The sequence below is a fragment of the Anopheles marshallii genome, chromosome 3 (genome assembly GCF_943734725.1).
Source record: "Anopheles marshallii chromosome 3, idAnoMarsDA_429_01, whole genome shotgun sequence".
NCBI classification, from domain to species: domain Eukaryota; kingdom Metazoa; phylum Arthropoda; class Insecta; order Diptera; family Culicidae; genus Anopheles; species Anopheles marshallii.
The window spans coordinates 43287943-43314895 of NC_071327.1; the positions used below are offsets into that span (position 1 = coordinate 43287943).

The 26953-nt window shown below is 38.1% G+C and overlaps 1 protein-coding gene across 1 annotated transcript; it reads right to left on the minus strand.

The window, feature by feature from the left end:
- Positions 1 to 7196: 7196 nt before the first annotated feature.
- Positions 7197 to 13983, minus strand: LOC128714870 (uncharacterized). The gene is made up of 7 exons (XM_053809752.1): positions 13971 to 13983; positions 13404 to 13857; positions 11767 to 13334; positions 10301 to 10527; positions 9897 to 10075; positions 8064 to 8257; positions 7197 to 7216 (listed from the first exon to the last, which is right to left on the minus strand). Exons 1-7 carry the CDS (start codon positions 13981 to 13983, stop codon positions 7197 to 7199), a joined length of 2655 nt encoding a protein of 884 aa, XP_053665727.1.
- Between the last annotated feature and the right edge of the window lie 12970 nt (positions 13984 to 26953).

The window sequence follows — 26953 nt, forward strand, 5'->3', positions numbered from 1 at the left end:
TTTGAAATCGAATTCGGCTTCAACTATTGCGATCGTTCATGTATTTTACACCGGCACAATACCGAAGCGCGTGCGGCGAATGCACAAACAAAACAACCCGAATGACAGTTGGCCATGAGCGACAGTACCGCACAGTGTGCTAATGTCGAAGAGCTGCGCGGCATTTTTGATAACCTATGCCGAATGTTGCGTTTCATAGTGGCAAATACTACATAGCACTGCTTCGCATTTGTTCTTTCTCGTAATTCATGTTCACTTGGAGCATTAGTGGAACTAAATTTCATTGGTTATTCTAGTTTCTCTCTCTTTCTTTAATGTACCGTATGTAACAACGCGTACTATAAGCTGTTTCTGTCTCAAGCCTCCCCGTGGCGCTGCTGGATACGGATACACTGGACCTCACTAACTCAGTGTTTCCTAACTAATTGAGAAGGCTGCGGACCGCGAGATGTATAGGAACTGGAAAGTGTTTTACTCTGTCGGCACCGGAAGGTCAAGCCTAAAATCCGTTGTGTCCGCAAAGGGGTCGCGAGATGCATAGGAGCCGGATGTAGATCTGGCCAAACCTAAATCCGTGTGTCCCATACGAGTCCTATCGGTGTCAGTGACTAAAGCTAATAACGGTGAGACGAATGGCCTAAACGCTGTAGGGAGTGACGGGTCCTGCAATACGGTGGAGCTGGCCCGATCCTCCAGATCCACGTACAGTCGTTGACCGCCTAAAGTCTTCACAGTTAGCCACACGCAGTAGTTGGATGGCAAAGGAAGTGGTCACAAATACACCCCCGGCAGGCGAACGCTGACGTTGTCCCATCCCGGATGGACACGTCTTGTAGTCAAAAAGTGGCAGTTGGCTGGTGTATTCTGTGGCAAGTGTATTAGTGCAAGTGCAAGTGTACATTTCGAACGCCTGACATCTAACCAATGTCATCGCGCGGCGCCGTGGGGGTTTTGTCAACTTCGTGCAAGTATACAAATGTACCCAAGCAGCCACATTTGGGATTGGACAAACCAAAAGAAAAGAAGAAAGAAGCTGTTTCTGGGGGCTCCATGTACCCGCGACGAACTGGAGATTGAAATCTAATGGCCTTTAATGCTCAGCTCTTTAGGACGCACGTTATCATGTAGAACGCATGTAACCTCATCTCCATAGGCTGCTTGATCTGCTTCGCCCCGTATGATCTCCCGGTGTATCTAGCGCTAGTGCGCAAGAAAGACGCCCTGAGTGTGTCTCTTGCTAGATCTATGTGTATACCCATCTGATCCTGGGGCAGGTTGATGTTCCGGTGCCGCCGCCGAACTATGAACAGGGTTTTGTTTGGTTTATCGGTTATTGAGGTAATTAGTAGTACTCATTCAAATATCTGGCGCAAATATGCCGCATGCATGCCTTCACTTCTTACCCGATCCGAGTGGATCAGAGTTCGTGTTAATGACATGACCAGGCCATTGGTACCTGGTTAGCCTATGTCGCTGCCCAATGTTGAATTCATCATGTGCTTCGTAAACATCGCCCCGGCATCACTTCCATCGAGCGTGACTAAAAGGCCTCCGTAGTTAAATTTATTTCATACAGCAATTTATAACATTATTTAGACCACCAACGGCTTACTTTAACAATTGTTATACACTGCACGTTGTTTTTTTCTGTTCGATTAACTGCGGCCTGGTTTGCAGTCCGGAAAAGTGCGATCGTGATGGTTGAACTGCAGCTCTTCTAAGCATGCTTCAGCTGCCCGGGAAAATCTGTCTCCCACCTCCTCGTGGCCCCGGGCGGAATGTAGCTGGATCGTCGTGCCAGTTTGCATACTAAGTGGAACGGTTCGAATGGTTGGATACATAGATTATTAACACGCTGGAGTGATTGCTTAGAAGCTGGCGGATGAACCAGGCCTATCCCTTAGTAAGGGAGGGTGGAATCTCCTTGAAACGGCGGCTGGATTAATGGTGAGTCCGTCTCCGCCCCGTTAAAACCTGGCAAATCTTCAGTTGCGCTCGATGTCTGCGGCCGGACTAGCCACCCGGCCACTGTAGGTGCAGGTGAGCCAAGGCCCTGCTTTACCCTTATCTGGCACTGGTATATAGCCCCATGGAGGCTACACTTCAACCATCGTGGGATCTCCCTGCATGCAAAGGCAACCCCGGGATCGTGTGAAGGGACTACAGTTAGCGGACGGAGATAGCGGACTGGAGTTGGGGCCCATATCACATTGAAGTCGATAATCCTAAAATAACGAAGTGATTGAAGTGGAGAGCGACGATGATGCGTCAACGTCGCTCTTGATTCAGCAAGTGCTGGCTTTAACGAAAGCCAGCATGGGTCTGGACCGCAAGGCCAAGAAGCCCAAAAAGGACGGCCCGACAGCTGTCTTTGGGAAGTTCCGGGCCTTGGTAGAGAGTGCGCGTCAGGATGAAGTGGTGAAGGCTAAGCCTAAGCTACTTCGCAATGTCCTGGATCTACTCGACGATCTCCTACGGGAGAAAGAAGCGCGAAAGGCGCGAGCGGAGATGGCAAACTCCGCTAAGGACGAGGCCTGTCGTTTTGTGCCGGTATCCAGTTACGCATGCGGAGACTGTTTTCTGTGTAGATGGCACAATGTGTACTAGAATTAAATAAAATGGTAAAGCTCATCGAAGGAATATTCGAAACCTTCCCAAAACATTAACGTTTTATCGAAAAATACTGTATTTCGATCGGTTTTCCGATCATGTTTTGGTTTATCCAAAAACGCTCGGAAATCCGATCGAAATTCTCTCAGATCGAGATACTTGGACAGGAATAGATAAAGATGTTAAAGAAATGTGTACAAAATGCAAACAGTGTCAATTTAATAAATCAAGAAAACCGATTAAAATACCTCTAAAAACAACAGGTACTGCCAGTAGAACAATGGAAAAGATTTTTCTAGACCTTGTTAGTTAACCGTCATGGATTTGAATCCTCCTAACAACTCAATGCGACTTAACAACATTTAGCCATGCCTATCGCAAAAAAAAGAACTGATACAGTCGCCAAAGCTTTTGTAGAAAAAGTCGTTCTAAAGTGTGGAGTACCAGAAATGGTTTGTACTGATAGAGGTACTGAATTTCGATTAGAACTATTTAATGAAATATGTAAAGTGTTGCTAATACAGAAACTACAATCGACCGCTTATCATCACGAAACAATAGGCGTACTCGAACATTCACATAAACAATTAGGAAACTTTCTAAGAATATAAAGCGAAGAAAAAGCGTTAGATTAGAACAAGTGCGTGAAATTTTATGCATTTGCTTATAATAACACCGTACAAACCGCTACAGGATACACACCATTTTGTTTAATGTATGAGAGACAAGCTAACCTACCATCTAACATAACAACTGATAAAGTGCAAACAGTGCAATACGACTTAGATGACTACGCAAAAGTATTAGAAATCAAATTAAGGATAGTTCATGAAGAATTGAGAAATCGATTAATGAAAAACAAGGAAATAAAAGTAAAAGTTACTACAATGCAACAACTAATGGCTGAACGTTTAAACCAGGAGATCAAGTACTAGTCCGAGAGGAAAACAGCAAGACACTAGCAGCACCATACAACGGTCCCTTCACAGGAAGCGAAGATGAAGGAGAGAATATAAGTATCATGAGTCGCGGAAAAGGCGAACTAATACTCAAAAACAGAGTCAAGAGATGGCACGAGTAAAAAAAAGGTGGCTAGGCGGCCGCCTACTCCACCTACCGTTAGATCCGCCGCTGTTGTGATGTGTTCGCCCTCTGTAAAACTTGCTAATTGGAAGACATTACGCTAACCTTTCCGGAATATAACATAATCCGTGATGATCGAATCTGCAGGGGTGGGGGTATTGATTGGTATACAATTTATTCATACAGTTGAAATACATGCTAAACTTGGCGATATTTACGTTTCAATTGCATCCGTGTATATCCCGCCGATTGCCAATAATGAAAAAGACAAAATTTAAAAGTTCAAAGAGGATCATGGAAATTTAGCAACGGACTTATCTGGACCGCTTTTTATCCTGGGAGATTTTAACTGCCATGGCATCGAATGGGAGAGCGATAAGGATGATATACGAGAGCGACAGATTCTGCGACGGGTTTGCGTTTTCTATTCGCAATTCAGAAGAGGCAACTAGGATGGCGGCACCAAAAAGTAGGGAAAGTGCACTGGACCTGTCTCTATGTCCATTAGCTATGGCCCTGGATTTTAGTTGGAAGGTCATCCTGGACCGAATCGGAAGTGATCACCTACCGATAGAAATTTCCTGCATCAAGGGAGGATGTCCTGTCGATGGAATTCCCGTTAAATATGACTTAACGAGGAATATTGACTGGAAACGATACGGCGAATTAATAGTCGCATAGCTTTCTCTTGTAGGAGTCTATTTGACTTCTGTGAAGGAGTATGAAAATGTTGTTTCAATTGTAACCAAGGGCACCCTTGAAGCTCAAACAAGGGGCACCCACCAAGCAAGGAAATAAAAAAAAAACTCCCTCCTTGGTAGGACAATGACTGCCAAGCGGCTTTTAATAAGAATAAGATGAGATCCTTCCATTTCGCTAAATTCGCGATAGAAAATGGCTAGAAGGATGCGAAAGAGCAACAATTCCAACGAGATCTAATGTTTTACCTGCAAATTTCTTAACGAGTTAGTTCACAAGCTTTGCCCCCATTTTGTTCCAGGGGAAAATTTCATCCATGATGCGCCTGGTACCCAATGTTGCAACTCACCATTCGCCATGGTGGAGCTATTATATACTTTCGTAGCAATTCGTAGCAAACTGCTTCAAACCCTACCATTGGGCAAGAAACGACTGTTGAGAATCTTCCACCATATGTTGGAATTCAACATCGAGAGAAGTGAAAGTTGTTACTATCTTGAAGCCTGGCAAACGCCTGGTAAACCACCATCGTCGACTCATATCGTCCGATATCTCTGTTGTCGTGCCTGAGGAAACTCCTTGAAAGCATGATTCTTTTCTGTACAGAAGAATGGTTTTTTCCTTTCCTAGAACTACAGCGGGCGTTTGACTCAGTTTTTCTGAACAAATTGAGTCAAAAATTGGTAAGTGGTGGGATGGGACCAAAATTGAATAACTTCTTTTTCAATCTTTTGTCGGAAAAAGCTATGAATTTTAACAGTGTTAAGGTTCAATTGAAACGTACCAGCTACCATGGACTTGCGCAAGGGTCCTGTTTGAATTATAATTTTGAATTTCCCCATCTATATAATTTTTAGGTGAGTGAGTTTAGATTCTTGTCTAGCACCCAACTGCAGTTTTACACAATTAGCAGACGACGACGGTATCATTACAGATAGTCTTAGTTATTGAAGCACTGAAAACTCCAAGGGCTGTTAAGAGCCAATACTATTTTGAAGTAAATATTGTTGAGTTCGATGCATTGTTCATCAAGGCGTTTAGATTATTGCTAATCTGGGTCCCTTCGCATTGTGGAATTCCCGGCAATGAGAAGGCAGATTCATTGACGAAATCAGGCGTCAGATAAGGTGTTTTTTTTCCGACCGATCCATCTCTTTCCATGAGTTCCTACGCACTCCACAGCAACTTTTCCTGTCTCGTTCGCAGAACATGTGTAAGGTGGATGAATTCGGGCGATTCCTTTTCTCGGTCTCTCCGTAGGTGTCTCTGCTTCCTTGCTTCGGTTTGCTCCCTGTAGATCGTGCGATCCTTCGGATGATGTCTCGACTCATGTCGAATCATTTCGCATTGGATGCACATCGACGTTCTACTATAATTACATCGTTATTCATTTTTTGAGAAGTATCATTCTGAAATATAATGAGTCCTCGTTGATGATTCATATGGATTACTCTTCTCAATCCTCAATTTTTTCTGAATCCTTATAGATTCAGGAATCTTCAATTGATGAATTATTAGGATTAATGAATTTTTGGAATACAGAGTCAGATTCATTCATTCTGTTCAAAGATTCATTCTGACTCATGAATCTGAATCAGATTCACCCAACAGTTGACCAATCCCAAGGCGGATCCGGATCGGTCGTATCGAATCACACATGGGAGCGAATTTTCTGATCAATTATAAGTTGACGCCAAGGATAGCTCACTGTCTAGCCGGAACCTGGCACATTCCTTCGTGTCTGTTTTTTTGCAGAGCTATGTTTTTGGTAGGTTAGACGCCAGCCGACCAAACATACAACTTTTCAAGAATATATACAAGAGAATTTCAAACGAATTGACGGAGAGAACTCGAAATAGAAAAAGGTGAAGATGTATGGAAAGGAAGCAAAGAGATACGAAGAGAAAGTGTATTTTGGCTTTGACCTGTCTACACGCTTACCGTAGCAGTTACGAGTAACCAATCTGATTGTTCGGATATGATAAGAATAAAGAAAAAGAAAGAAAAATAATGTTAATAATGATTTACGATAATGGATATCTGTTTTTTTCAAAATTTGGGAAAAAATATTCACAATTATATAAATAATTCCACCACTTCCTAGAAGCTCACCACTAGTGACACTTTTCATTTACGCTATTGACTTTCCTTCTTCATCGGTCATTCAAAGCTTGGATACAAAACAGTCGCTATAAATTAACCTATACAACTGTTGATTCTAGAGCGAGCTTGCTACTACCTCATGATGATATTATTGTTGATCAAACTTAATTTAAAACTGACGTACATACTACATAAATCGAAATAGAATTAATTACATTATCATACAATGTCGTTTCCCTAGAGAATCACATGCCAGCAGAGACTACTATCAGGCTGTAAAAAGATGCGATGCTGCACATTGTCCTGCACTCAGGGTAAACTTGTGGCCTAAGAACATCGGAGTTACATGTAACCTGATCACTGCTATGATGAAAAAGGATAGCGTGAATTATTTAACAACACATTAACAATACCAATCAGATATACAATCTGTTAGTTGCTGTAGTTCGGTATCCTACAACGTTGTGCTCTTTTTGATGATGCTATTACGTTGCCGTTGCATTAGCGCTGGATATCAGACAAATTGAAAAGTATTCTACTCTACTAGTCGCGTTTAAAATACGACCGGCTACTATAGAACATAGTTGTCATCTGGTTAACAGTTACGATGCGATGCGATTGGTTTCACTGCACCAAAACAGTAGAACTGGTCTGATTGCCGTCCTGGATTGAAACAGCCGGGATGCCTAGAGATCCTATGTTTATTTTTGACGTCTGTAGTCTGTGGTCAGCTTCCCCCAAACAGCAGCCAGTGAGAAATGCAAAAAAGAAAATACAGACAGGCACGCACTGAATAAAGCGAATATCACAAATGTATTATATCATAGCTTCTATAGAGGATACGCAATATGTAAAAAAAGATTATGTAAGTGAAAGGTTATGGGAATATATACTTGGACAAGAATGTACTTTTTCATTGCATAGGGGTTATGTCTGCGTGATGGTCTCGAAGTCTCAAAATGCCTTAAATGCTGGTGTACATACATAATCGCATATTACATTTGAAATTTTTCATAAAGTGCTGTAATTCATAAAATGTTTGGAAATGTTGGCCAAAAATAAATGCTTATATGAAATAATCCTCCGTATGACCTGGTAAAACAAAATAGTGAGATTTGCCTGAGGAATGTAAAGTTACGTTTCTAATATCAATTATCGGTAAGCATTAGCACCTATGCGCGTATGTACGCAACAGACTGACAATACATTTTCTCTCTCTGCTGGTGAAATAATTATTACTGAGAGTCCTAGAATCAAATACAAACAGTAATGCAAATAATAACAGTTAGTACCACGATGGAACATGATAAAAAACTTTTGTCATATTAAACGAAGGATATAGTTTTATCTATTGTTTCTAGTAGACTTCACCTACATGGCAAGAAATGTTATCTGAGAATCCAACTAATATTTGATATTTAGATTTTTTAAATTCTGATAAACGTATGTACTGTTCTGGATGAAACGACCGTGGCTACAAGCGAATATATTTGATAGGGACGGGATGAATGTAGCATGTAGACATAAAATACATGAAAACGAGTCACTGTAACTTCCAGATACTTTACCTACTAAGTGATCAGCAGATATTTGAGAAGATATTAAGCCGACCCCAGATGTAGATGTCGTAGTTGCTGTACCAGTCGATACCGATGACATTATGCATTTGGCTTGCGCGGCCGTCAAGATCCCGCCATTGTTTCCTACTGGCAAATTCCTTGCGGCACCACTCATCCTACACATATTGCCCCCATAATTCGAACTTTAAAGTGACAAATATTTCAATAATTGTTACAAGCGTGTAATAGTATAATAGTTTTATAATAACAGGATATGATTCAATAATTAAAACAAGATTTTAAATGAAAGATATAACCCAATATAACTGCTGCAGCAAAATTATACTCAATTGTATATGTTGACCCATTTCTTGTTATATTTCAGTTTAATCCTGAGCTAAGATATAAAACGCGTAAAAATGTACAAATTAATTAAATACCATTTGTGCTTTAAAAAAAAGTGCTGTTTCTATAGGTAACATTTAAGTTTTGATTTTAAAAAATACATAAACAAACTTATAAACTGCTTGTTATAAGGCATATATATATGTACATTGTATTAATATATACCTATACACACATACTGTATTGTCACGCGTATAAAGTGCCACTTTAGCTTTATCACCACCGCGAAATTTCTGGCAAGAATCTTGTGGAAAAAATGTTAAAACAAAAAAACTTTTTGTATAACACCATCTCTACTTTTCATCAAAAAATCGAGGATATAAAAAGTTGTTTTATAGACGCGAAAATACGGTTTATGAATCAAAATTCCATTAAAACTTAACTTATATTAAAAGCGCAAAATAGTCAGTCAACTTATCTTTAATGTTCAATTAAAAATCTATCGCTACCCTGGAAATTATAACTTATTATTTGTTCATGAAGCCATTGTTTGTATCATTTGCCATAACGCCAACACATTGTACAGCACTAACCGTACCACTCAAAGCTATGTTTCGGCGATTCAATCAAAGTTCACCACAGTTCTATTTTACAATGTCCGTATACTAGTTCAAATATTATCTGCGTTTAATGTAATTTTAATTGTTTCCAGTAATATTGTAGAATTATCGCTTGCAATCCTAAAGAGTGTTGTCATTATATAATTTAATATCTTCATTAAACGGGTTTCGGGTGACGAAATATTCAATAAACTTTTTACATTAATTGCAAAGTACAGCAAATACAGCATTGTATTTGTAAATGTGTTGTAGACGTATTATGTGTTCAGGTGTTTGTTAATTTTATAAACGACGATTAGGACCTGTTCTGTTTTGCAATTAACTTATTAATTTAAACCATCGCAATCATTGGTTCAATTCACAAATAATTTGAAATCTTCTAATTTATTTAGGTTATTGAAATGTTATCCAAATTTGACAGAAAAGTAGTGATAAAAAATAATATCCATTTCAGATTATTCGGCCAAAACAAAGGTGTTATAATATATATAAAATACAGTTGCAGTAGTATCAAAACAAAGCCTGTGATCAAAAATAAATTATTAAAGAGGGAAAACAAATATTTCCTATTTTACAGGAATCAGCTACCTACAGTCACTTAAACATATTTACTAAACCTACAACAAGACGAGTGTCGTACGAATTCTTCTGTGGGGTATTTAGTTTAATCATAACTTTGTATTTTAGCAGTAATCAGTGCAGTAATGTAATAATACACATTTAGCAGCAATGGGTGCATTTTCTGTTAGGTTCAATTGAGGAAACGTTAGTCGAAACAGATTATCAATTGCAGTAATTAACTAAAATGAACATATTGCCGAAACAAAAATTAAAAATGACTTTAGTTTTAAACGACAAGCAAATTTTTCAAACTTACCCCATGCCTATTTTGGGTGGCATAGATTTATTAACATCTTCATCTGATATTTTGCGTTTTTGGCCTGGCCGCAGCATAATTGTATGCGATTGGGATTGCGTCGTTAAGCTATGCGGCGTTTGCTGCTGTGGAGGTTGTGGTTGGGGTGGTGGCCTTTGCTGCAACTGTTCGACATTAGGCTACAATATAAGAATAGTAATTAAAATAAATGTAGATATGGTAAAGATTAAAAAATAAACTCGAGAATTGAAACTTTTACTTTCTCCTTGTTCTAACGACATTTCTCGAGAACTGGATCAGCATTATCAAGCATATGCTAAGCTTATTGCTGTGCATATGTGAATGTCAACATTATTGTGATAATAGAATTATTAAAAATTATAAAGTTAATATACAAGTAATACCTTTGGAGCCTCTTGAGTAGAATATTGTACAGCCGTAAATGACGGTGGCGGTGGAGGTGGTTGTGGAGGAATCGGGGCATTTATTATAATTTGATGCTGTGGTCCTTGTTGATTTTCTATCAGCTGCGACTGTGGTGCTTGTGGGGGAGGTTGCGTTTGTGCATTAGCCAAGCTGGTGATGATTTGCTGAGTTGGCGGTGGCACCGTGTGAAATTGAACCTGCACACCTTTGAAAACGAAAATGAAATACATCAATAGTGTTTGTGGAAAGAGCAATACATTTTTAATAAGTAATATGGCCATGCTGCAGCAATTATACTGATCACTTAATTCGTAAAGCGCACATCGCGATCAATGGAGCATTACTCAAAAACGCTCGGTCCAGGTATAGCATACGTGTACTATAACAACAATGTAATACGATAGACTTTTAAACCTACCCTGAATGGCAAACATTGCATCTGAAGCCTTTTGCGTTTTTCATTATAAAAAAATTCATTCTATTATCCTCATTCATCACGGTTTTGCACTGTTCATTGAGTGTTCATCGTAATTTTCACCGAGATCAAGCTGAACAGCCTTAAAATCGATGAACACATCATCCATTTGGCCTACAGAGTGCATAGCTTCAATGTAATGTACACTAATCAAATAAGATTCGTGGATACAAAATGTTTTGGAACTAATTAACCTGATTAATTCTTAATAATTCTTACACGAGGACAATAATGCACTATCAGCTATGATATTTGATTCTTTGGCATCCCAACATGTAGATGATACATTCTCTGTAGTTGGTTAATGCACTCCAGATTCTCTCAAGAACCTTTCGTTGCTAAAATTTTCATTACACAGATGACTGGATTAATTCTACAGATAACTATGAAACTGAAAGGCTGGCTCCTGTTGCGGAAGAACCTCTTCGCTACTATAAATTTGTTGTACTGGCCGACCCCCGTATTACCGGTAATTTGATTGATACCTCCACAGCCCAATGACTTCCTCTTCATTATTGGCACAACAATCTCAAGAGGTCTAAGGCATGTCATTTCTGGTTGTCTGTGACTTTATTTACCCGTAGCTGGATAGTCAATTCCTGCGTTTGGGGATTTGATTCGAATGGGATTTTGGTCCGGACCCTTTTGTGTGAAGACCGGCGACGCTTGCATCATACCACGCAGATCGATGACATTTTTTGTCTAATTACACCGATGGCTTTATTATAATTGAATGTTACTCTAACAGAATCAATAAGAGAGTGTTTGTTAGCAAAATCTTAGAATTACCAAATTCTACTAATCGGCGAATAGCCGTTATTATACAATATATAAAAATAAAAAGAAATCACTTAGAAGAGGGCCATAAAAAGACATGACTTCGCAGCTATTGTTTTAAATGCTTCATGTTGTTTCAACATTTTTTCATTTGCGTTTCAAATTAAACTGTACACAATATGGTTAACTTACCTTGCGGAGGTTGAATTTGTGGATTAAATGCACTAGTCGCTATGATTTGCTGCTGCTGTGACGCCGGCGGCCGGTACTCTGCAGCGCTAATAATTGTGGGTTGGCTTATGATGTGAATTTCATTCGGGTTCCGCATGGGTTGTGTAGTTATCTGTATACTCGGCACCGTGCTAACCGGAACTTGCTGTATTTGTTGCCCTGCGGCTGATGCAGTTACCACAGGCCATGGTTGTGGGGCACTGACGACAAAATGAGACCCACTCACTTGCATTTGTTGGGGAGGTGGAGCAAACGATTGAATCGACACAGGTATTTGGCTAAAAATTTGCTGCGGAATCCCACCATGACTGATTGGCGCATTCGGTTGCGACGTAATGATCGTATTGCCGACTATATGTTGCACTGTCGGTGGAGGCACAGACATGATCGGTGGTGGCGGCTGGCTGATCGGTATGCCCGGTATCGACGAAACAGGAATCACAGTGGTTTTAGTTAGTTGGCCGCTGGTCGGAATCTGCTGCAAGATGGTTCCGGGAGGTGGACCCTCATCGAGCTTAAGCGAATCTTGCTTGATTTGCAACTCCGCAGGACCACCAACTTTCTTTCCGTCCGCCCCGTTTATGAGCATTCCGGTTGGTTGAGTAATGGACGCTTGTGGTCCCATGGGGGCCAACTCCGGCGGCGGATGGTGTGTAAGAATCGGTTGCTGTGTTTGGAAAATGATCTGATTCTGTGGTTGTGGTGCCGTCTGATGAATAATGTTCGGCGGCGGAACCATGAAAGCTGTGCTACCCTGCACAGTAATAATCTGTTGAGTTTGTGGTGGCCGCTGAAAGTGGTCGAATTGAGGCGGAGGTATTGTTGTTTGTACAATTCCCTGTACAGGCTGCGGTTGGGGCTGAATGAGATGCTGAATCGTAACCTGTCCACTCGGATGGGGACCACTGCTGGTCTGAATGGATGGATTTTGCTGTATATACTGCACCTGGTATGGCGGTGCTGGATTGACAATGATCTGCTGGGCAGCCTCAGCCGGTGCCTGCTGGATTTGTATGCTTGGCGGTGGCTGAGACAAATGGGTTCCAGCAGGTGAGTTTTTGATCTGCACTATAGGGGGACGTATTTGTGTCCCCGGTGGAGGATTGCTTACGTTTGCAATCTGCGTTGGAGGCGCTGTGGTTTGGATTTGTGAGATTACGACGTTATTCGGCTGCTGGTGGATTTGTACTGGCACGTGTGACTGTATTATTGTAGGTGCTTGCTGAATGATTTGCGGTGGAGGTGGCTGACTTTGTGGCAAAGCGGGTGGATGTTGCACAAAATTTGGAGGCGGTGGACCAAGAACTGTCGGTGGTGGTTGATGAATAATACCATTGGGTTGCGTAACATGTTGGGTTCTTATGATCGGAGGCATTTGCGTGACTTGGGTCGTTTGCACTATGTTCGACTGGGGTATTAGCTGAAAGTTTGCTTTAGGAATATTGTTCTCTTGGAAAAAGGAGAGCTCTTCCTGTAGAGTTTCAATTAAATTTTTCGCCAACTGTTTGGCACTCTGCAGCCCTTCCAATCTAAAAGAAAAAAATATCATTTTAATCACTGCTTGTGGACTTCTGGTAGCGACTTTCTGGAACACTTACGACGGATGTTCAATGAACAAATGCAATGGTTCAGGAGCTTCTTGCATTGTTTGTGGTTCAAGATTCATGGATCCCCGACCTCTTAGCGTGACTATAGCACCTGTTTCAGTACGAATATAGTTTAAGTTTGTACCACCATCACCCAATACACGCGATCGCACATTAAATGCGTGGGGTGCATGATCTAGCCCAATCATAAGCTTGGCGACGCACATCGTTGTTCCATTTGGGGCACTAACGATTGCTGGGGGAGGGTTGCTGATAATTTTGGAAATCTGCTGTTGTTGTTGCTGCTGCTGGCGCTGTTGTTGCTGCTGCTGTTGATGCTGTTGCTGTGCTGTGTGTTGGTGCTGTTGTTCCTGTTGCTTGTGCTGTTGTTGTTGCTGGTGGTGCGTTTGTTGCTGCTGGTAATCGATGGATGCCGGTTCGAAATGAGGTTGTATCATTTCAAGACCTGAATGAAAACATACGACACGTTTAGTTTGTTGCGTTTTTTAGCGTATCGATTTCTTAACACCGGCACAATTACAATAAAGAATCAATACATGCACAAAAAACTTTACTTACTTGCGACATGCATTGTACCGCAGTTGTTGCTCTAATTAATTGCACTGTATCTTTTGAATGATCAAATCTGAATTGTTTATCGCGTTACAATCACACCCACACAAACCAATATTCATAACATTGTCAGCAAACTACAAAGTAATAAAAACATGTTGAAACTCTTTTGATCATTAGCAATGCATATTTCTTTCTGTGCGTGTTCTTCGTAAAAGACGCAGCAGACGAAGCAAATATATAGATAGCGTTAGAATACAAACCGTGTCTTTTAGAATTCCACACAACCGAATAAGATTACAGTCGGAACACAAACAGCTGAACATTTTATCAAGACTCGTCACCTATCTGGCATATTTACACACCGCGGATCTATATTTTCTTCGCATGTCTAATCACTAATTCATTATCGATTACACTTCTTCTTCTACTTCCTGGCATTGTTTTGTTCCAGTAAGCAATGATGCGCTAGCAAACTTTCGTCTTTGGGTATTTGCTGTCCACGTTCGTGTTGGCAAGGAAAGCGAATTTTAAGTCAATTCAACCCCGATTGAAGGGCATATAATTGACGCAATACAAACTGGTTTGCTATTATACGTTCTTTTTTCTTCCGTGCAAGCTTGTTGTTACACTACGATAAACATGCCACACTGTCACATAACGCATCGGCAGACTTTATGGTACTTTATGTTGTGTAGATATTTTGATAGTAAAGTTTTTTGAAATGCCAAGCATCGCGCAATTTCTTCCTTTTTTAACTTCAATGTTTTCTAACCCTATACCATTGCACGAACGGCGCACACGTACTCAAGCGATCGGACTGAAACTCCGCGCATGATGCAGCATCGCGTAACCAATTGTCGTAGTCCGTAGCATCATGCCAGTGATAAACACTCGGCATTGGACGCAGTATGAATTACCTTACGCTTCGAATTAAAAGTGCCCACCTAATTCGGATGTAAAAATATACGCTTCAAGTAGAAGAAAACAAAGCAACGACACCACCGCACTGCATTGGAGAAAATTTTTGACACTCCTATTTTTGTTTGCAAGGTTGTGTTGTGTTTATTGACAGCTGTGACTGACGGCTGTCATTGTGATGAGCGTTTTGGCCAGTTGTCACATCTGTTGATTGTTTGTCCATAGTGCAGAATTCGAAATTATGAAATATAAACTTGATTTCTCTGACCATCCAGACTGAATTGATACAATCAAAAGCTGATTAAATTCATTCCGCAGAAGAATAATATTTAAACTCGCGTAGTTATTTTACTCTGAAGAGTTCAATTAAAACATTAAATTACCTCAATGCGTAGTTTCCAGGGGCAAGCGCCAGCAAAGAATCGGTTACGTGTTGTAACAATTGATGGCTTCGAATTGCACCGTTGGATACAGGACATTAGGTTGTGCAATTAGACAATGAATGCTATTAGAGGCTGCGACTGGGCAGCTGTAATCTACAATCTAGATGTAGTTACAACTTTGTAATGCATAATATGGGATTTACAGGGAAATTCAACAAGTTATTGTAATTACGAATTAAATTATGAGCATGCAAAAGTTTGGTCAGATGAGGAAATGACTAAACAGTCCGAAAGTCATAGCATGCTACGATCGGGTACAGATAGTTCCCGAGAAACACGGTTTCGCAGATACAGGGTTTTTGGAAAATTGACAGTTGAGTTGATTTATAGCTCAAAATCTAAGCAGTAAGGTGAAGAATGGGTCGAAAATTCCGGATTCGATTTACACGAATTTTTCGGGGGTTATTGCGGTCCCCTTTAATAGTGTAACTCGAAGACTGCATGTACACCGCATATTTTTGCTCTACTTTAAAAATAAGTTTATAAAAATATATATAATATAGTAAGATAAAAAAACTAGTTTAAATATGAGTTTGGCGCGGTTCGGTAGTATCCAAGAATCGTTGCTTTAACATTCTATAGTCTTTATACACGATAACACTTCTTCTGACGTAACAAACAGTCCCATTGGTTCAAAGACATTAAAAGATTAAAACAATGTTGTGATAATGTATGGGTAATGTAAAACAATGTTGTGAAAATATGGGTAATGTAAAATAAAAATAAAAAATCCTAATTCATTTCTAGGGCAATCAGCCTAGCCTTAGCGGTAGGCATTCACCTCTCGGCCAATAACAAACAAAACAAAAAGCACAAATACGATAATACATATATAAAAAAAAGAAATGCAATAAATGTCACAATTTACATGGAGTTGCTAGTTACTAGTGCATTTGAATTAGGAATATTGAATTAAGATATAAAAAAGAGGGAAAATTATACATTCTAAAACTCCATTGTCTCCATTAAATATGTTCATCCCTTTTCAGTCACTACCGTATCTTTTTCTTAGAAACATTCTAATGATGTTTTAGCTACTGCACATCGTTATCGCAATGAATATTAATCAATAATATACCGAAATTAGTTACAAAAAGTGACGAGTGCATGTTGCAGAGCATGCATAAACAAACGTTAAAATTTAATTACCTAAAATATAAAATTGAATAATTTGCATGGAGACGCCTAGTACTTAGCGAATCAGATTGCGTTGATGTGGGAAAACTTAAAAGAAATTCATTCAAAAAATTTTGCATTTTTTATTTGTATAAACAAGTTCTACTAACTTCCCGAAAGAACTCTACATTGTGCTCTTAGGATTTCAAAAATTTTTAAACTAAACATTTTATATGTGTAAAGGAATTGTTCTACATATTTTTATAATGGAAAAGATGGCATTCGTGTAGCATACACTTTTCATCGCTGCAGTTCATTTGGAATGACGTGAATTCGAAAGATGATAGCCCAAACGATGAGAATGAACGAATGCTCGATTCAGTTTAGTGAGAGCTGTAACGTGTGACGGAAGTGTCTCGAGAGTAGCATAGTGTCGCGTTAGTATCGCTTGCATCAATTTTCACCAGTACATAAAACTAGCAGCTATTACTTTATTGATTTCGTGCAAAACCCATCCTGCATCCGATTATTCATCGTTCAGTGATACAAACCGAGATCCGATTAAACAACGAGAATTTCTATCGATCGCAAAGTTATCAAAGAGTTGGTGCTACTTGGTGATTTTCAGTTTTTTTAGTTCGTTCAATTGCTCTTTGCTGCATGCTGGTGAAAAAGTTCCTCCTCTCTGTAAAAAAAAATCCATACCACCCATCACTTTTTCCTATGTTCTTTCAAATACTGTAATAGGTACCGAAATTGGGAGAGTTTGTCCTTTCTTCATCCTTACGTATTCGGTGCTGCGGAGATACTCGGAGCTTTCGAGTTCGTGTTTTTCCCGTTCGTATTATTTGATAATATTAGTGGTTTGGTGCGTATGCACGCAACTAAGTGAGAGAGAGAGAATGAGAGAGATAGAGAGAGGGAGAGTGAGAACAATTCAAGCTCGGAATTCGCTTCACCGTGTTTACTATGTACTACACCCTATGAAAGCGCCGCCAGGCAAAGAGAGAAAAGTTCAAACAGGGAATGGTGGTCAAAAATGAGAAATGTTAGACACGCACTAGAAATAGGGACATTGGAAAATGTTGGAGAACCAATGCCGAAATAAGGGAGCGCAAGCTTCTGCCAACCAGTAACTTTTGAACAGGAGCACTGGAGCTGTTACGGTTGTGTGCGTATGTACGAGAAAACGGAACTGTAAAACAGAGCACGGACGGACTCGTGTGCAGTGGAGATTACTGAGCAGCATGACGACATTTTTGGGATAATGTTATGCCAGAGAGCCACCATCAAGAGCAGTTTTTTCCCACGGCGATTCTCTCCGGCTGAAAATCCTGAAATGGAATAACGTTGCGTATTGCAGTGTAAAACTCTAGTTAAGAACGGGCTAGGCAAGACTTCATTCCAGTTGACCATGGATAATCACACTTAGAATTGGTATTTCAGTGGGTTAAAAATATTACAAGCTGCATTAAAATGGAAAGTTCAGAGTTTGCTCCACTCTTTGGTTGTGCAAAAACACACATACGAAATCGTTGATCAAATTTAGTGCGTTAATCATCGTGCCAACGGAAGCGTTTTTTTCTGTTGCAGTATTTTATTCATACCAGTTCCAGTACAGGTCCAAGTTTTCATAATTTAAGAGGTTTTTTATCATGCTTTATTTTTGGTCCCGAACTACGAAACGCCAGCTTTCGGAAAGGGTTTTGCCCACCTATCGATTAACCAATCGTCCGGGAGTTTTTACCAAACCAATATTTTAGTACAAGTTCAATGAACAAAGGACGTGTGGTGAAAAAAGCTTAAAATACAAAGTGAATCCAATGTATGACATCACAATCGTGGACCCGTGTTTCGCGAGAAACGATTGAATCATAATGTTTCATTTATGCTCACCAGCACACCTGGAAGAAATTTTTCATGAAGCAGTGGTACGACTCGAGCGAAGAAAAGGAAAAAAAAAGATTCATGTGTTTAAATTATGTGTGAACGGCTTTACGCTTATTAAACGTTTAGTATCAAAACCATGTTATATGACGATTTCTCCACTTCTCCATCAGCTGCACCCATTTACGGCATTGCAACCAATTTTGTGTTCCCGTTATAGTTTTTGCTTGTGTTGCTTTAATTAATCCATCAACTGCCACAGGAGCTTGTCATGCTTTTTAAAATGGTCAATGTGCGGTTAAAAGTGTGTGGAAATGTATCAACACTTTGAAGTGTGATGATGAAAGGAAGTGTGCCCAATGGCATAGTGAGTGCAGGTGTTTCTTTAATTCAATTTGTTTCCTGGCAGATCTCTGATCCTTTAAACAAAAGCAAAAGTTAATGCAAGTGTTCAGAGGCGAGCAACTAGATGCGGTAGTGTATGTGTGCGAGTGCGTGCTGGGTGTACATATAAAGAAAAAAGATGCCCGAATAAATTGCGTGAATCAATAGTTTGGAATAGCGGCATGTTCGATACCATCGATTCGTGAATCTATTTTTTATTGATATGCGGAGTAACATTTCCCATCGCTAAACGAAAGCCATAAGTGTTGTATTGCCCGACAAAATTGCTTAGTATTCCGACCATCTTTATCATCGCTATTATCCGCAGCAGCCACTAAGGAGCAAGCGACAGTGATAGGCAGCAGAAGCAATGCAAACTCAGCAGTAGCAGCATTAGCATTACGATCAGCAGCACAAAGGCGTCAGAGGGATCGAATAGTTCCAAACGCAACTATAACCGCAGCAGCTGCAGCAAGCTTTTACAAAACCGAAAAGCTTTTGATTGATACCGCTTTTGTCCCTACGGAAGAATTATATTACAGTGTTTTGGATAAAGCAGGCCAATTTCAAGGGTAATTGTTAAGTATTGCGGCATTAATTATACATGCACCGTTCATATACACATTCGGCATTGCCTTTTTATTTGTGGCTTCGAGAAGGTTTTTTGTTGTTGTTGTATTGATTATTTTCCTTTGTCTGTCACGAAACATTTTCTCGAGGTGTTGTTTTTCTATTTTCAAAAGAGCAAGGTGTTGTTTAGTGGGAGAAATGTTTGCTTTGCTATAGTGAATATAATTTGTACCTGTATGTTTTCACTGTCGTGTAACGCAAAATATTGTGGAAATGCGTACAAAGACGATTTTTTGACTTTTCTTCTCGAAAGTCGTATCGATTTTCTTCCGCCCGGAGAGTCATTTTATTCATTTCGACTACAACACTTCTAAGCTTCTTTTCGTTCTATGTATTGTACTTGCTTCCGATTTGGGTTCGGTTTGAAGTACGACAGCCCATCCGTTGATGGTAGTGGTACCATGCTGTTTTCCGGGAGTGTGTGTTAGTCTGATACCAGAAACTCCATTTATACCAAAAAGCTCATCAGGACATGTGTCCTTATTGTTGGTAAGGTGGAGCTTTTTCGGTGGAGCCCTCTTTCGTTTTCGGTTTCCTCTCGAATCTGATTGCTGCTGGTATACAAGCATGCGGTTGTGAGTCACACGAGCGCACGTTTTTTCATTGAATATTACATACGTCTCTCCTTGCTCATCATCCTCACAGTCCCTGTTAACCTCGCGCTAGCCCTGGAAGGGTCAGCGAGTTTTTATTCCTGTACTATTCGGCCCGATGCGGTATGCTCACTTGTCTGTTAGCGTATTCGGTTATGCAGTGCTTTGCACTATTTTGTACCATTTTTAGCGTTAAAAAAACGCATTGAAGAATAAAAAAAAAGTACCAGAAATGCATTTTGCATTTCTCTTGAATTATTATAATGTGCTGAATATTTGCGTTGAATTGGTAAGGTATAAGCTTTCTGTCAGTTTATTAAATTGCGAAAAGCATTTTACAGGGTTGCTGATATATTTCACTTATCACACTTTAGACCGAAAGTGATCATTTACTAGCAATTGGTTACAAGCAGATGGCATGCCAACGGTACTTAAAAAATAAAAGCCTGTCATGTTACACGCATCTGTACCGCATGTTAGCTTCTGTGCTTCATATGCCGTCATGTAACTAACTTGTGCACTACAACTATTCAGTAACACGCTAGTGGAAGGCAGCAATGGCTGAAAAGAATAAATTAAAAAAAGAGAATAGAAAAAGAACTTAAATAGACACGATTAAGGACACGAGCATGTGATATCGATTTTAGTTGGCGCCTCTGAGGGCAGACATCAAACTGCAACAGAGCTGGTGCCACTATCTCGGACCATAGGTCATAAAATACCTAACTATGAAATGAATGAAACTAAAGGAAAACCCGTCTTGCCAAGCCAGTGAGAGAGAGAGAAAGAGAGATAAAGAAAAAAGAGAGGGCTAGATATATATATATATATATATATAGAGAGAGAGAGAGAGAGAGAGAGAGAGAGAGAGAGAGAGAGAGAGAGATCCAACAGAAACCCCAAGAGAAATTACATGGAAGCAGGAGAAAAGTGTGAAGATCAGTCCGAGTAAATGAATGTTGACTCGCGCAGCTATCACATGTAAAGCACTGCAATCCAAATAAGCAGTAGTACAAGAAAGCAGTGGAGAGACACAACTTCTTGCTCAGAGAACTTCTAGGAAGTGAATCGAGCAGGAACGCATTTTCGTAAAAAAATAGCACCAAAAGGTACTGCAACCGGCACAGCAAACGATGGGCATTACAGAAACTTGATGGTAGCTTTTTGGATAAAAAAAAAATTACTAATTTTTTATTCTGATTTAATGCAACCAGCTGGCTTAAGTGCTTCAAGCTTTTCATTGTATATTGCATGAAGATATAATACAATTTTCAATATACTTCTCGACAATTATGGTACACAGAATAAAGAAATGTAGGGATGGCAAAGTGATGTAAATTAACCTTATTTTGAATAGACACGGAATTTGATTCGCATTTATATGTTATAGAAAACAAACTTCACCTGCAGCTGAAATAACGAATTTCCTTTTTTTAGGAAAATGAAAACATGTAGCACAGGTGTTTGACAGACATCATAAGTCTCGTGTTTTGTTGTGATTTATGTCTATTTAACCATATATTGTGATAATAATACAAACAACTAACGAGATATTAATGATTTTTTGAACACATCAATGAGCTGGAATGATTTTTTTTACCTTTCTGGAGCGTTGGTGGAAGCAAACGTGGTTTCAATTATGAGAAAATGTTTGGATGATGGTTAAAATATGCTTAATGTATCGATATAGAACATTTAATGTTTCATTATTATAACTTGACTTCTGTGAGGTTAAAAACTTAGTTAACGACATACGTTGGCAATTAGTAGAAATGTTATTGACTAAGGTGATCCACTACTAAAACCGTGCTTGTGGAAGGATTTCAAAATTTCAGCAATACAGTTAAATTTTTATTGCAATTTAAGTCGAATTTTAAGCGAATAATGAGTAATTGTTGCATATTCTCATTTCGTTTTTTATGTTCTTTTATGTAGATTCAAAATTATAGAAAAACGGTTTGGGCGTATTTTTATACCTATAGTATAGTATTAAAAGGGTATTAAACCGTGTCCTCGTGACCTCATTGTGTTCGACTGTCCTGTTGTATTAAAAAGCGATTAAACCAATGACCGATAATAGTGTAATAGCCAAATGATAGTAACGAAAACAGGATGCAAAAATAGATATCTTCTTACTTACCGGCATAACAACCTTAAGAAGTGTAGGCGATATCTGGCTTTCTCTGACTTTATTTACCCGAAGATAAATAATCAGTCCTGCGTATGCGAGATTAGTCCGTGTGTGGTTTAGACCGCTCCTGTCGTGTGAAGTCCGGCACCGCAAATACCTCTATATGAGCAGGGCTTTTATGCCCTATGTTGAACCTTATTAAGGGTAGTACAAATTAATATTTGTGCACTTACTACGTAAGTGTATTATTGCGCTCGAAGCCTGATTAATACTGGACCATACTGGATTATCTTCCATGGCCTAAATGTATTATCAAAGAGCCGTATTGAGCTTTATGACTGATTTACAAACCGAATTTAATAGTATTTGTTTGAGTAACTCCTTACACATAAAATGAAATCAATTTCGAACTTAGTTTTTGTTGATGGAGTTTATGTTAATAGCAAATTGGTCCGAACGCACCAAAAATTGTGGATTAAATGTTGTCTATCATTCAGTAGCAGGAACTGACTGAATTTCAAAGCCTCTTTAATAAACAACAGAAATCAGCTGAAACAATTGTTATATGATTAACTGACCAGAGCGTAAAATCCCGGCGAAGATAATCAATCTTGAAAAGAGCAACCAAAAACTCTTTTGTATTGTTTTAATTTTACTTTACGTTAACGTGAAATGCATATACAATGTGTGTTGTTCTAAGTGTTCACACTAGATTAGAACCCTCAACGTGTGAGCATGATTCTTTGACGACGGTACCATTATTACTGTGTATCAACTTGCTATATTGTTTATGATCTTTATTACAACGAATATATGTGGTCTGGTGCCATTAAAGCTAATGTGAATTATATACTATTAATACTATAAATTATTACTAATGTGAACTCTAAAACCACTACATATGCATGCATATGCAACCTAATAAATGGATGGTTTATGCACGCATCATTCAATTCCATGTTTTTTTTTAAATTTCGAAATAAATATTTTCTGCATGACAATACGCAGAATGCCATCATCATGAGTTAATAACTTTTTTTTCATTTTTATATTTTTCTTTAACGTGCATTAAGCCCGGGAAATAATTATTGTTTAAGTTATTTCCATGGATTTCTTTGGAAGATTCAGTTGTTTAGAATAGTTTCGGTAACTGATTTCAACTGTTTTTGATTTGTCTGTTTTACATGAAGTTCAGTTTGTTGTTTAACAGATGTTTATTTAGGCTAACCAATCGGCTGTTGCAAAACGAATATTTCATCAGTCTTCGTAAGCATACTTAAAATATCATATTGCTCAATAATAATCCTTGCTTTCTATAGCGAGTTACAGCAAGGTAATCTAGTCATGCTTGCTCCCAAATGCGTAGTTCACATTTTCCTCGAAACCTCCTACATCTACCAAATGCTACTTTTGGCTCTTGATTAGGATGCTGTACTACCTTCAATTTGAAAAATATGATGAACATGAGCCTTTTCTTAGGAAAAGACTAAGCAATAATTAAATGGGGCCGCATTGGTTGCAATTACTGTAGCTGGGATCCACATAGTAACTTGCGGGCTAATGATACCGATATTTCGCTCGAGATTTACCACAATTTAAGCTTAAGAACTAGAAGTTCTTTAACAGAAATTTTAATAATAAAGTCTCGTATTATATTAACCTAAGCACTAGCATCGAAGGCCTTATTAAGATTCCTGCTCTTCTTCATTCCTGCTTCCTTGTGTCTTTTTTTATAAGACTCTGTCTACCAGGTTAATGTTTTATTCGGGAAATGTGGTATCTATTATTAAATAATCGAATAATAAAGTTTAATCCATCCGTTGGTTATTATAATTACAAAAAAAAAAACATAAATAGAATATCGTATAAGATATAAAACAATAAGTTCCTTTTTTCTAATTCTTGAACAGGTCCCATTCTATGTAGGATTACCCATAAAATCAAAACGAGAAAAAGAATCACCAATATCAGACCATAAACCATTAAATTAGTTATAGCGTAACCAAATAACTTCAATATAAGTTTGAACATAAAGTATTATATTAAAGCTTCCTTCTGAAATTGTGTTTGTGAGGACAGGAATGCTGTTTAATTGCGCTAGAATTAGTATTACATGTTTTATCAAACATGAAACTAATAGATAACGCCTATAACTAGCATGAGGTTCGTAGTCTAGTTACGTATTTATGTTTATGCTCTACGCATGCGCAGTGCGTATGTTATTGAAGTTTGTATTTCTGTGTGTATCTAGTTAGCAATAAATAATGTGGAATACCATTGCTCTTTTAATCATTGTGAAATCTTTGTTAATACATTTTTTAAAGATTTTTTTCATAAAATTATTTGCGTCTTCTTATTTAATTTAAAAGGTAAAACATATTTTTATTGATTTTAGGATACTTTTAAAATTTTTATGTTCTTACTTATTTTATGTACTAGCAATAACAAACATATAAATATAAAATTATATATATCTAACACAGCTCGTTCAATTTATACTATTGCTAAGCATGATGTTATTCCAAAACTAAATATACAAAATAATTTGGCTTTGTTTTCAATAATTGACTGCTATTATTGTTTTGAATAAGTCAAATTAAGATGACAGATGATTATCAATTTCGATATTATGAAAACCTGTAGGTTTACGTTATTATGTGTATCGTTATTTTGAATTCGATATTTAATTTAACCTCATACTGTTTACCATCGGTTGTCCTTAACGTAAGTAATTCAATGCGCATGTTTGACCTGACGTCATGCTACAGAGATTGAAAATATTGCGGAATGCGTCGCCTTGGAAACAAATGACCGTATCATACGTACAGTTGACTCATTGGTTCGGTTTGCTTTAATTTTTATAATCAAGCATAGACAAAATTGAATGCTTGATCTTATTTTCATCTTATTGGGAGTGGACATATCAGTTCATCTGTAAACATATACATTATTGAAACCTCTGTGTAAGCAGTAAAATAAGTTTATTTATTTATTATTATTTATTATTTATTTGTAAGATTATTTGATTTTTGTGTAAATTTCTCTAAAGTTACATTCATACAGAGAGTTTTGTTGATTCATAGAATCAAAATGGAAACATTCACATATAAACTGAAGCAAAACATTTCTAGAGTAGCATCGCAGTAGCATAACGTCACTTTGATACTTTTGAACAACGCAGTTAGTTTCGGACTTCATCTTTGATTCCTAAAAATATATATGGTAAAATTTTATTAATTGTGTCTTAATTGTGTATCGCTTTTTAAGGAAACCTCTTTCATATATGCTGGTTGAAGTATATCGTAATGTTTCAATGTTTCTCGCAGCGAATGTTGACGCGGAGAATATTTGAATAAAATTAATTACAGTGTTAATCGCATATAATGTTTAAACAGTTAGTCTCGAAATATAGGCCAGAACTATTTTAGCTAGCTGTTTTTAATTATGGTATTCGATAATGCATTTGAGGTCGTTTTCAGATGCTCAATTCCGTTTGGTTCGTCATACGCTTACTTTGCACAAATTTGTTTTTGAGCATAGCAATGCTATGTGATAATAATATAATGTTGTGGTACATAAGAATAATTATTAAATTTTATTACGCAATATACGTAAAAAAGACAAATTAATGTTTTATTCATGAAGAACTGCCAAGCCGTGTTGCTTACATCTATTGAAATCTTAATCTAAAGTACAGTTCACAATAGTTTGGAGAAATTTCCTTCTCCGAACACAGAAAAGGCATTTTATTCCGGGGGTACGTAGCCAAAAAATAAACACGCAAAATAATCGCATTCATATAGCCATATCTTGCCACCTGTAAGTGACACGATGCACCAAGTGCCCACATGTACTCGTTTCAGTGCAAGTGTAGTGGTTGCAGGGCATTATTTATCATAGCATGGGCGCTAAACTTTATCTAGACCGTTCATCTATACCCAGGAACATTATACAGCTATGTTTCAATAACACTATGTTTCAAAATGGTTTAGTGCCCCAAAGAGTAAACATTAATATTCTTTGGGTACCAACGATAACAAATTGAACAATTGAATCTGTTAATGTATTATTATTATAAATTGTATTATTTATTAGCTTTGATTTATTAATTATTATCTATTATTCATCCTTTATCTAGCGTAAAGCTTACTGTTTTTTTTTCGATAACAACGATTAACGTGATGAGTGCTGAATATGCTTTAATCATAATATTTACAACAGAGTTGATACTGTATTGCAACTTGTGCGATAGTAATGTATAATAATAATAGATTCATAAATCATTGTCATACGAATCCTATGTAAACAAACCATTTATATTTTACTTTTTAATAATGTTTCATATAAATAAACACGCCATGCGGTATTAGTTGATATGCATGTGAATAGACTAACCAGTAACGAATGGCCAAACAAAATGTTCGTTTAGATTTAAATGTCCTAGTGAACCATGTCTCCTGCATGTAGTAAATAAACTGGGTAATTGATTTTAACAGATTCTAATAACAGATTTCCAATATTCATACTTCGTCTTTTGCGGTACTACAACCGAAATAAACTTAGTTACCCTTTATGTACAAGTACTAGGCACAATGCGGATTGTTACTGATTCTGACGCGTGAAGCCCAGCGTAAAATAAATTCTGCTCATATTTGAAGTTATCGGAATATTCATGAAGTTCTTAAAAAACTGTGAAATATTGATAAAAATGGCATTAAAAAAATAAAAAGATAAAATGGCACGAAATAGACCTTATCTCATTCGTTTGCAATACATTTTTAACAAATACACTAACTCTTTGTTCAATTGCACACATTATTCAACTGATTCCAAAATTGATGAACCTTTAACTATTGTTGTTTTCCTACTTTTCCAGAGATTTCC